At 48.4% G+C, this 12,897-nt stretch overlaps 1 protein-coding gene across 1 annotated transcript in view; it reads right to left on the bottom strand.

Moving 5' to 3' along the window:
- RIMBP2 (RIMS binding protein 2) overlaps positions 1-12,897 on the bottom strand; it is a 1,305,415-nt gene that overhangs the window by 125,905 nt on the left and 1,166,613 nt on the right. The window contains exon 24 of the mRNA XM_078668014.1: positions 11,758-11,861. Coding sequence (XP_078524140.1) covers positions 11,758-11,861 — 104 coding nt within the window. The remainder of the gene's footprint in view (positions 1-11,757; positions 11,862-12,897) is intronic.

Here is a 12,897-nt window from a genome sequence, read left to right as displayed (position 1 = left end):
TTTTTCGAGGCAGCTAGCCCCGCACCTCGTAACCGTATATAATGAAGCGCTACACAACGGCGCCCTACCCAGTTCACTTAGAGAGTCGGCCCTGGTGACTTTTCTTAAACCTCACAGAGATCCTACTCTCCCGTCCTCGTATAGACCCATAACGTTGCTCAACACGGACTGTAAGATCTTAGAAAAATACTGGTGGATAGGTACATACAGGTTTTCCCACAACTGATACACTCCAACCAGAATGGTTTTCTCCCCAACCGCAATGTATCGCTGAATATACGTAGATTCTTTCATGTACAGGACAGAGCACGGGACCATTTCCCACGGGCCGCCTGCCTAATCTTAGACCTTGAGAAGGCCTTCGATGGCCATATCTATTCGCAGTTCTTCGCAAAGTGCAGGTTGGCCCGACCCTATTGGCATACACGGAGCTCCTGTATAAGGGCCTCACCACCAGGGTGAGAGTGGGTAAATATATTTCAAACCCACTTCGGGTGGAGCTAGGCACCAGGCAGGGGTGTCCATTGTCCCCCCTTCTTTTTGCCTTGGAAGTGGAGCCTTTAGCCATCCGTCTACGACAGGGGGGGAGGACTGGGGTATCCCAATCGAAGACACAGTTCATAGTGATTCGCTATATGCTGATGATCTCCTGATTTATGTGCGGGATATAACGACTTCACGCCAATCTGGGAAATATTGCAGACTCTCACACAAGTCTCCGGACTTAAAGTCAATTGGGGTAAATCGACGATTTTCCCCCTTAGCCCACATTTGGCTCCCTTGGAGGTCATGATAGGACCCCAGACGCTTGGTTGGAATACTGCAGCACCCAGATATTTGGGGGGTGAGACTATACCACTCACCTGAAGACCTCTACGAGGGAAACCACCGCAGAACACTGGCGGGACTACGTGCGGCAGTAGCCTTCTGGAAGTCCCTGCCCCTGGCCCCCATAGGGCGTGTAGCATTAGCAAAAATGATAATGGTACCCAGACTGCTATACTCCTTCACCAATCTTTCGGTGATACCACCGCGCTCCTTTTTCCAAGAGCTGGACACACTACTTACGACATTGATATGGGGGGACGGTAGACGCAGGGTAGCCTTACGCACCTTCTACTTGCCGACCACCAAGGGGGTTTAGGGGCTCTTCTTTCGAAGCCTACTTTTGAGTGGCACAGCTCCAGTGGCTGTCCCATTGGACGGCGGAACGCCACTTGGAGGAGACGCTTACTAACGAGGGTCGGGTCCCCCTCCCAGCCATCCGGAGACTGTTGATGCCGGGCACTAAGCCAACACGGACACACCCCCTGCAGGTATCAATAGCCCGCAAATGTATGATGCGTATACACCGTATGTCAAGAGGCATACCCCTCTACTCCCCACTGCTCCCACTAGTGAGATTCCCGCAGAGAGAGAACTACTACACATCCGGAGCCCTCCGAATATGGATGGAACACGAGGTGACGGAGATGGAAATGCTGTTTGGAGATGGGCAGCTGAAAATGTATGCCCAAATGAGAGACTGCTATGATCTCCCTCCTGGGCAATTACTAGTGCACCGACAATTAATAGACAGCGCTCAGCAATGCTGGGATCTCACTGTAGAGGAACCACCGACGCACCCGGTCCTCCACACAATCCTACGTATGGGATGGGGCAGGCATTTAGTCACCTGGCATTACAAGGCAATTAGTGAACTGACCAAGGCCCCTCTGCAGGCCTTGCGCCAAAAGTGGGAGGATGAAATAGGACGGGTGCTACATGACCAAGAATGGGAGAAGGCTCTGGAGTGCCCCAAGAAAGTATCAAGAAACGCATGATTCAAAAACATTCAATCCAATATATTACATCGTGCGTATTTAACACCACACCAGCTGCTCCGCTTTTATCCCGACACACACTTCGCATGCCCCGGTGCCAACTGCCGGAGGCAAATTTCAAGCACATGTTCTGGGACTGTCTCACAATCCAGCTATATTGGGGTAGGGTACATCAGGTACTGAGGGCGGCTGTACACCTCATGCACATTACCTCATGGGGGTCATGAGCCTTGGGGATCTTCCGCAGTCGGAAGACAGAAAAAGTCCAGGGCAGGTTTGCGTCCTTAGCCATACTGCTAGCGAAACGAGGAATAGCCATGCTTTGGAGGGCGCCGGCAGGACCCCCTGAGGCAGCCTGGATAGGGGCAGTGCATAAATGGGGGGCAGCGGAGAAAACACTGTTGCGGGAGGAGGAGGTGCAAGGGATTTGCAAACACCCCATCTCAATGGAATGGGCACAACTTCTGTTTCAGTTCACGCAAGAGACAACACAAGACGACTCACACGGAGTAACGCCATCCCAATCTCAGACTCTGCCCCTGTCCCCGATAGTGAGAGCAAATATGTGCCCCCAGTAACCATATCAGAGGGAGATCTGGCCCCGAGAGAGGGCCCCGAGAGAGGGCCCCGCTCCACTAACACCCCGACCTATGGCAGGAGACATCTACCCTAGCCATCCTCAGCCCCCCACTTCTGATTCCGAAACTACAAACATCTTGTAGACGAACTGACACCAACCACACGACAGACACCAACTACTTGACCCTATAAATGTGGACTCCCCAGGCTCCCCCCCCCGCGACCTCTACCCCTCCCATAGTTCATTATAGCAAGTCCTTCCTATAAAACGGCAAAGTTGGCTTCTACACATTGGGAACGTAAAAATGGCCATCGACCAAAGAGATAGTTGGGGATAGAGTGGGGAACTTGATATCAACCCACAGCCTAGTGGGAACCCACGCGCACAGACACATGGCATTGATTGACACACCGGAAATTACATCAGACCACTGTACGGGCGATCCATGTACAATCTTTGAATGTTTCAAGTTTGACCTATGAGATACACGATGAGATGGATGCTCCATAATGTATGTTTCTTTTTTGATGTACATGCTGCCTGAGTTCACATGACATTCGGTATGTTATCAGCGTAATACAATGATGTACCATGAAAATACAAATTCCAATAAATAATGTAAACAAAAAAAAAAGTCAACCTAATGTAGAGTCACTCAGAATGTGTTATGGAATGTGTACCCTTCTCTCTGTTGTTCTGTTGGTATACATATCTGTATTGTACATCCTCAGACTTTGTTCTGCTATATGCATAAAATGCAGGATGTGCATTATGTTTTGTTTAACCAATCTAACTATGGGGCATAGTTAGCTCCTCTATGGACTATAGTTTTTATCTGTAGGTCTTATACTGTAGATATGGGGGGTGTGTGTGTATATATATATATGTGTGATTAAGCTCCTCGTGGAGCGAAACGCGTCATGGAGGACACTGGTCTATTCATTTGTAAGCTGAAATAAAAGATTGCACTGCTTGCACACTAAAGATGTGTGGGAGTCCGTAATTCCTGTGGCAGAAGCTTTCAAGAGGTCCGTGCCTGAGTGGTTCTGCCCTGTATTTGGTGGTCAGGAAGTGTTTGCTTATATTATTATTATTATATAACACTTGTATAGCGCTGTCTACCCGGAGGCCTCGTAGCGCTTATGACTGTAAACTTACTTTGCGTGGGCACAGGGCAGATCAGCAGAGATTGGCATACAGGTGAGTTTTCAGGGCTTTTCTAAAGGAAAGATGGTTAAAAGTTTCCCGGAGGGGCAAAGGGAGGGTGTTCCAGAGCTTAGCCGCAGTGTGTGAAAAAGAGAGGCCTCCCCAGCGGGCTTTCCTAACTCTGATGGACGTGGCTAGCTGGAGGGTACAGGAGCGAAGGGAGCGGGACGGGACATAGGGAGTAACCAGGGACTGCAAGATTGCAGGGCCAGTGTGATGAAAGGCCTTGTGTAAAATACACATAGCCTTGAATTGTACTCTCGCCGCAATAGGGAGCCAATGAAGCTCCCTCAGGGCATTCCTTGCTGACTGCCAGCGAGGAAGATCATAAAGTAGGCGGGCCGCACTGTTTTGGGTGACTTGGAGCTTCTGGATGACAAAGGAGGGGGCTCCCATAAAGAGGACGTTCCCATAGTCCAGGCGAGATAGTATAAGGGCCTGGACCAGGATCCTCCTAGCCTGAAAAGGAAGCAGGGGGAGCACCTTCCGCAGCATCCTCATCAACCCAAAACAGGTGGCCGCGATCTTTGTGGCTTGGACCGAAAAATTCAGGGCTGTGTCAAACCAGATCCCCAGGCTTTTTATTTGGGGCTTAGGAACGGGGGGCAGGCCTAAACATGGTGGCCAGATGGATGCAAAGACAGAGGGAGATGGATTACCCAATAAGATGACATCTGTCTTCTCCCCGTTGAGTTTTAAACAGGAAGATTGCATCCATCTGGCGACAGCCTCCAGACAGGGCCCTAAGGTGTGGGACGATCCCTCCGCATGGTCTAGGGAGACTACCAATTGGGTATCGTCCGCGTAGGTGACAATACGCACACCGAAGGGCTGGACTATCCTGTCTAGGGGTTCCATGTATACATTAAACAGAGTGGGGCTCAGGGAGGAGCCCTGAGGAACCCCACACCTGAGTGGATGTTTGGGGGACACTGCCTCACCCTCAAAAACCTGGAAGAACCGGTCATCCAGGAAGGATGTCAACCATTCCAGGGCCGCGCCCGACACGCCCATGTCCGCCAGTCGTTGCAACAACATGACATGGTTGACCGTGTCGAACGCGGCGCTGAGATCCAATAAAATAATGGCGACCTTTCCTCCCCGGTCCAACACTGTTCTTGCCTCTTCCGTTACCGCTAGGAGAGCGGTTTCAGTCCCATGTAAAGGACGAAACCCTGTCTGAGAGGCACGCAGTAGACTATTTGACTCCAAATAGTCTGTCAAGATGTTATTTACGTGCCTCTCAAGCAGTTTGCTCAACCAAGGGAGCAAGGAGATAGGACGGTAGTTCGCCAAGTTGTTCTGGTCAAGATTGGGCTTCTTCAGCAATGCCCTCACCATCGCGCACTTCCAAGAAGGGGAACGGATTTAGAGGAGATGGAAATGTTGAGAGCGTCCAATATGACCGGGCGAATCAGGTCCATCGCCAAAATGAGAGTCTGGGGGGGTGCTGGATCGTTAGGAGAACCGGAAGTGATTTTAGAGATAAGTTTATCTAACATCGGAACATCCAAGAGTGGAATTATGTCAAGGCTACAGGAGACCGAGGCATCAGAGGCTATAGAAGTAGGGAGTTCCAGATCGTTGTTGGCATCCCTAAATGAGGAGTATATAGTCAGGATGTTTTGAGAAAAGAAGTCAGCCAAATCGTTACAACGATTTTGGGCGCCATCAGCAGAGGGGCATTCCACCGGGGGTGAGATAAGGGTTTTAACAATTTTAAAAATTTCCCTTGGGGCGTTGGCGGCTGCATTGATTTTGCTACCATAGAAGGACGCTTGAGCCGCCTTTATCTCTTGTTTATAGAGCCTAATACTGGCTCTATATTCCTCTTTCCTAAGTTGAGAGTAGTCCTGTCTCCATAATCTCTCATGTTTACGACAGGCTAGTTTCATAGTCTTGAGAGTGGGAGTAAACCACGGAGCCGCATTGGGTCTTTTCGTAAAATTATTAGTCTGAACGGGGAGGACCGTATCAAGTGAGGAAGAGATCCAACCGTCGAAATTGTTGGCTGCTGTGTTGGCATCCGATGCCCTTCTAGGTGGGTCTCTGGCCAGGGCAGCTTCCCATGCAGGGAGGGAAAGAGAGGACCATTTCCTACCTTGGTGTGAGTGGAGGGAGGGAGGTTTGTGCGCCAGATGAAGGGTATCAAAAAATGATCGGTCCAGGGAAGTGGAATAGAGGGCTCAACCTTAATATCATCAATATTACTGAAGATATGGTCAAGGAGATGACCTCTGTTATGTGTTACATAAAAGCCCTTTTGGTGGAGGTCCAGCGCTTGAAGGTTGGAGCAGAGAGAGCTAGCTGCAGTATCGTGGGGATCATCTAGGTGCAGGTTGAGATCCCCCAACAAGGTGAAATTAGGTGAGGATAGCACGGTACTTGCAGCCAGATCAGTTATTTTGGTAACAAAATCGTTAAGAGCGCCCGGGGGACGATAGGCTAGGATGCCGGAAAAGGTGGTGGTGGGGGAGAGTTCTAGCGAAAAGTGAAAACTTTCGCACGTAGATGATGTAGTGGTGGGGGTGATTCGGCATTTACAGCTGTCTCGATAAACAATGGCCAGTCCCCCACCTCTCCCGGTCGGGCGATCCAATCTTTTTAACGTGAATCCTTGTGGAATGGCCCAGACAACAGCTGGATCATTGTCTGTCTGGAGCCATGTTTCCGTTAGGAAGAGAGCGTGAGGATTAAGCTCTCCAATCAGAATGTGTAGTTCTGTGTGATGTTTACTAACAGACCTACAATTTAGAAGAAACATTCTCCATTCCTGAACAGAAGATGAGGGACGAACAGGGCGAGAAAAAGGGCTCCAATTACAGATCTTACAGGCGTAATTGATATAGGTAGGAAGGAACGAATGGTCACATGGTAGACTAATAGAAGGGCGAAGGGCGAGGAGCGAGGGAGAATCATAGGTAAGCGGAAGACCTACCATAGTAAATATATCTAGCCACCCGGCAGCCGGACGAGTCTGGACGCGGACTGGCGCAGACTGGCTTCTCTTTGGCGCCTCTTCGGCGCGTATACGGCGCTACCGCCGCGCGTCACCGCTGCGCGGCAAACAAGGGACTATATAGGTTAGGCAAAGGGGTAGACTATCGCGTCAACCCTCCTAAGATGGCCGCCTATGCTGGAGCAACCAGGAAGTGGTGCTGCTTGTGTGCCTCCACAACAAACAGCACAGGTTGCTGCGGTGGAACGGGGAGTGAGCGAGCACAATACAGGTAAGAATACACAATTTTTAAAAGTATGCAAGATAAAACACAGAAACACTTGTAGCAGTCCTAGCTCGCTGCCAAGCGCTAGCGCAGCAAAATTAGTAGTCAATTCCGAGCGCGAGGAGCTCTGACCCTTAAGTAGACAGGGCAAAGGGTAGACTAGCGCGTCAACCCTCCTAAGATGGCCGCCTATGCTGGAGCAACCAGGATGTGGTGCTGCTTGTCTCCCTCCACAACAAACAGCACAGGTTGCTGCGGTGGAACGGGGAGTGAGCGAGCACAATACAGGTAAGAATACACAATTTTTAAAAGTATGCAAGATAAAACACAGAAACACTTGTAGCAGTCCTAGCTCGCTGCCAAGCGCTAGCGCAGCGAAATTAGTAGTCAATTCCGAGCGCGAGGAGCTCTGACCCTTAAGTAGTCAGGGCAAAGGGTAGACTAGCGCGTCAACCTTCCTAAGATGGCCGCCTATGCTGGAGCAACCAGGAAGTGGTGCTGCTTGTCTCCCTCCACAACAAACAGCACAGGTTGCTGCGGTGGAACGGGGAGTGAGCGAGCACAATACAGGTAAGAATACACAATTTTTTAAAGTATGCAAGATAAAACACAGAAACACTTGTAGCAGTCCTAGCTCGCTGCCAAGCGCTAGCGCAGCAAAATTAGTAGTCAATTCCGAGCGCGAGGAGCTCTGACCCTTAAGTAGACAGGGCAAAGGGTAGACTAGCGCGTCAACCCTCCTAAGATGGCCGCCTATGCTGGAGCAACCAGGATGTGGTGCTGCTTGTCTCCCTCCACAACAAACAGCACAGGTTGCTGCGGTGGAACGGGGAGTGAGCGAGCACAATACAGGTAAGAATACACAATTTTTAAAAGTATGCAAGATAAAACACAGAAACACTTGTAGCAGTCCTAGCTCGCTGCCAAGCGCTAGCGCAGTGAAATTAGTAGTCAATTCCGAGCGCGAGGAGCTCTGACCCTTAAGTAGTCAGGGCAAAGGGTAGACTAGCGCGTCAACCCTCCTAAGATGGCCGCCTATGCTGGAGCAACCAGGAAGTGGTGCTGCTTGTCTCCCTCCACAACAAACAGCACAGGTTGCTGCGGTGGAACGGGGAGTGAGCAAGCACAATACAGGTAAGAATACACAATTTTTAAAAGTATGCAAGATAAAACACAGAAACACTTGTAGCAGTCCTAGCTCGCTGCCAAGCGCTAGCGCAGCGAAATTAGTAGTCAATTCCGAGCGCGAGGAGCTCTGACCCTTAAGTAGTCAGGGCAGAGGGTAGACTAGCGCGTCAACCCTCCTAAGATGGCCGCCTATGCTGGAGCAACCAGGAAGTGGTGCTGCTTGTCTCCCTCCACAACAAACAGCACAGGTTGCTGCGGTGGAACGGGGAGTGAGCGAGCACAATACAGGTAAGAATACACAATTTTTAAAAGTATGCAAGATAAAACACAGAAACACTTGTAGCAGTCCTAGCTCGCTGCCAAGCGCTAGCGCAGCGAAATTAGTAGTCAATTCCGAGCGCGAGGAGCTCTGACCCTTAAGTAGTCAGGGCAAAGGGTAGACTAGCGCGTCAACCTTCCTAAGATGGCCGCCTATGCTGGAGCAACCAGGAAGTGGTGCTGCTTGTCTCCCTCCACAACAAACAGCACAGGTTGCTGCGGTGGAACGGGGAGTGAGCGAGCACAATACAGGTAAGAATACACAATTTTTTAAAGTATGCAAGATAAAACACAGAAACAATTGTAGCAGTCCTAGCTCGCTGCCAAGCGCTAGCGCAGCGAAATTAGTAGTCAATTCCGAGCGCGAGGAGCTCTGACCCTTAAGTAGTCAGGGCAAAGGGTAGACTAGCGCGTAAACCCTCCTAAGATGGCCGCCTATGCTGGAGCAACCAGGAAGTGGTGCTGCTTGTCTCCCTCCACAACAAACAGCACAGGTTGCTGCGGTGCAACGGGGAGTGAGCGAGCACAATACAGGTAAGAATACACAATTTTTAAAAGTATGCAAGATAAAACACAGAAACACTTGTAGCAGTCCTAGCTCGCTGCCAAGCGCTAGCGCAGCGAAATTAGTAGTCAATTCCGAGCGCGAGGAGCTCTGACCCTTAAGTAGTCAGGGCAAAGGGTAGACTAGCGCGTCAACCCTCCTAAGATGGCCGCCTATGCTGGAGCAACCAGGAAGTGGTGCTGCTTGTCTCCCTCCACAACAAACAGCACAGGTTGCTGCGGTGGAACGGGGAGTGAGCGAGCACAATACAGGTAAGAATACACAATTTTTAAAAGTATGCAAGATAAAACACAGAAACACTTGTAGCAGTCCTAGCTCGCTGCCAAGCGCTAGCGCAGCGAAATTAGTAGTCAGTATATATATCTATATCTCCAAACAAAAATCTTACAACAGGAGCGCCTCAGCTTAGCGGGTCAGGGCCCATGACATAGAAGCTCTCGTAAATCCCAGGGTACCGATGGAGAGAGCGGTGCTTCACGTCCTGAGCTGTCGCCAGGTGAGGTGAGGTATGCACCTGTAACCCACGGGTGACATTTATATCCTTGTGACATCTCTACAATTCGAGACAACAAGTGTATGTAGGTTGTATTCGTTCCAACCACTAATTTTACTTTTATTCTTCACTTACACTAGCACTTCTTTGCCTCGATCATTACTTGGTCGATATGGCTGAAACATGTAGACCTGTTTTATAGGACTAGTGCAGTTACCATTTTTCATACTGCACTTGCACTGTTTTTAGCTTTGGCACCAAGACATACCTAATAAATCTTTTCTCTTTTGGTAGTCAGTTTTAAATCACTTCATATTTCATCACATGCACTGCAACCATCACCCCAAAAGAAGAGCCTGCGCCATCTCTCATGGATTTTAGGTAATCCTCTAGTTTGACCAAATCAAAACACCCCTGAGTTCCTCCCTGAGGGCTGTAGCCCTTGTTTGCACTAGGCGTTGCAACTATGAAGAGATCCCAGATGATGACATGCCACCTCGTTGGGTGATGGGATTCCGCCCTCTTTAAAGGACTTCCCTCTCTTTTGATTGATTAAAAAAGCCTGTATTTTTCTGTGCTCAAAGATCTCTTTTGAGTTCAGATAGACCCGCTCATTTTTTTGCTGTGATAGGACATTGTTTGGCCACAGGACTCCATAGAGAAGAGGTTCCTGGAGGTAGAAAGACCACTGCACCAGTGCACCAATACGTCAGCTTCCTGCCTCCGCCTGTGGTCCCAGGTGGGCCTTAACAGCTTTGGGGCCACCTTCTTTAATGACAAATGTACCCCGGACATGGAATTCCAGTGCAGGGCCGCTCATCTGAATCACGCAGTGTGAAATGAGTCCCGTGGGAGGGGGTCCAATGCCAGCTTAGACACCCCATGGGAGGAAATCTGGGAATGCCGAGATTAATAGGTATACCTAGTTGGAGGAGAAGGGGCAACCCCTAATTGTATAAAAACTTACATTGTACTCTTTATGTTTCAGATGCAGATGAACCATACCGGTTGGTAATAATGGGGGCTCCGACATGATATTATACGGTCCGGACCTGCAGTGGGGCACCTCCTCCCTGATGGATACATACTGACAGTGCGGTGACCATGCTACACCCAGCTCATCCACGGATGGCGGAGTCTCTGCGCCCTCGTGACCATACACAACCCTGGTCATCCCTGGAGAAGATCTTTCCGAGTTGTCTCAACATACGTTACAGAACAAAACCACTCTGTTGCATTAGGCTCGAAGGAAAAGAACTGCTGATTATTTTGGCTGGGTTCAGTGTAAGGACATTCCAGAAGAATTAAGACTGTTCACAGAGACGCAAGTAAACGCTGGAGGATCAATACCCTTCTTCAACATGCAAACAAAAGCCAACGCTCCCTCATGACAAATAACCAGGTGGGAGCTGCCCTGGAGCAGGGCTGGCTGCATGTTATCTTTTTGTAGATCCTCCTACAAAGGTCTAAACTATTCACGTCAATGATAGCAGTTTTCATTATTATATTTCTGTTATGTGGTTTCCTACAAGTAGGGGTTTCCTGCTGTACAAACGCAATACTTAAACTAGGTAGTATACCCTTAGCTAGGGAAAAAGTAACACACACTACACACATTTTCTAATAACATGACTGTCATGTTATATGAGGAGGATGAAGTAGTTGAATAATCAACTAGAGCCAGGAGTGTTGGAATGGGTAAATATGATGTCAATGAGTACCATGATGTGTGCAGGCCCAACGATGACAATACCGATAAATGCAATGCCAACGTATGCCATAACCTATGCCCATATGACAATGTCAATGCTCATAAATATAATGTCGATGTATGTCATTATCTTCGGCTGCACAACAGCAATGATACAGGCTGGAGCAAAGTCAATGTCTGCCAAACGACAGTTACCAGCAAAACCGATGTCAATGTATGTCATGATCTAGGATTGCAAAAACATGTCAGTATCGGTAAAAACAATACCAGTGTACGCTATGACAACTGTGCACAAGCTATTGAGGATGTGGATAAAAATGACACCAATAACGAGTTCCAGTGAACTTGTACCATTGCTCTCGGATTTACCCATGGTGACGTCCCCATTAACCGCAAGTCAGAGATAAGTGGTCAGACAGGCCTTGCGACCGTTACCCATGCCTATCAAATAACAGGTCACAGGTGGGGGTCTCAACCCAAAGGTAAATGCACATCCAGGGAATACCTTCATACATCCCACAGCAAAACCATACAAACACTGAGAGTGTATGTAACGCACCTCCCTTAACACAAAGGACAACAATCTCTTTCATCTCCAGTCAGAGAGTTTAAAACAATGGGATGTGTAAGAACTGTTTCTTAGAAAACTAATGTCTTGGACATCAGTGTATACATCACACTGCAGAAAAAATTTCTTTTGAAGGGCTACCTCTACGTCGACGTTGGGGGAGCTCTCTCTGGGGTCGTAGTCGTAGAGCGCGACCATCCTTCTCGTTGACACCGAATGCTGCCGTCCACTCCTCCTGTTTCGCTCTGTTTCAGTGACAAAGATGGAGACATGGCAATAATTAGGGTTAATTTAAGTAAAGGTATTGTGTTATATTTCAAAAGACTTTGTCTTGGGTAGTCAATGTATTGTCATGAGGAGACTTGATACATGTGAAACGTACAGATGATCACAAAAATTGTTTGCAAACCACAAATCCCGTAAATGGCTTGTCTTAATGCATTTGGTAGAAGATGCATGTATAAGATATTACATCCAACCTAATTAATTGTTTTCTGTATTGAAAAGATGTGTTCCCCATGAAACTCGACACACTAGGCAACCTTACAGCATCTCCTTATGGAAGGAGCTCACCTTAGAATCACCCCCGCCCCTTCCTCTTGCGCCATCCTCTTAACTCTCCACAGTATCATGTGAATTATGCCATTATCATTGACCACTTGTGTCAACAACATTGAATTATTATGTACTGTTTGTACATGTTGCTTTTTTTTCTTCATGAAAAAAAAAATGTGGAGAATTTGCAGATACACAGTTTTACTTGTTCCATGATTCTAGGATGAAAACTATTTGCATAAGAGTTGGGACGAGGTTCCTGTGCGGCTGTTAAATTTTCATGACAACATATATATCTTATCCTCCGGCATACACCAGATACAGGCTGCCAACGCCTTCATAACAGAGACTCTTTTGCTTAAAGAAAGTAATGAGTTGTATTGTATTTGACTTGTAGGTATCCCACCGCTAAAGCACTGGTGTTGCCTTAAGACATCTTACTCCTGCGTCTGGGCAAAACAGTGGGTTGTAGGTCACAGATTTTGGTTTCATTTTGTACAACTACCGCCGTCCTCATTTTAGCAAACCTTCCATTGGCTACACAGGTGGAGTTGTAAAACATTTGGAGAGGTTCAATGTTTCAAAAGGCCATCATTCCACCAGATTCCTTAAGTGAACTACTTCCTAGACAGATCCACAAAATGTTTCTTCAGCAACAGAGTGTCATGGGCACCACGTGGAGCTGCTCAGCGCCAGCCTCAAAGTCACAATACGTAGGCAGAAGTA

This window comes from Lissotriton helveticus, chromosome 11 (assembly GCF_964261635.1).
Source record: "Lissotriton helveticus chromosome 11, aLisHel1.1, whole genome shotgun sequence".
Taxonomy (NCBI): Eukaryota; Metazoa; Chordata; class Amphibia; order Caudata; family Salamandridae; genus Lissotriton; species Lissotriton helveticus.
Note: the sequence above shows the minus strand (reverse complement) of the source record. Positions and strands in the feature narration are given on the sequence as shown.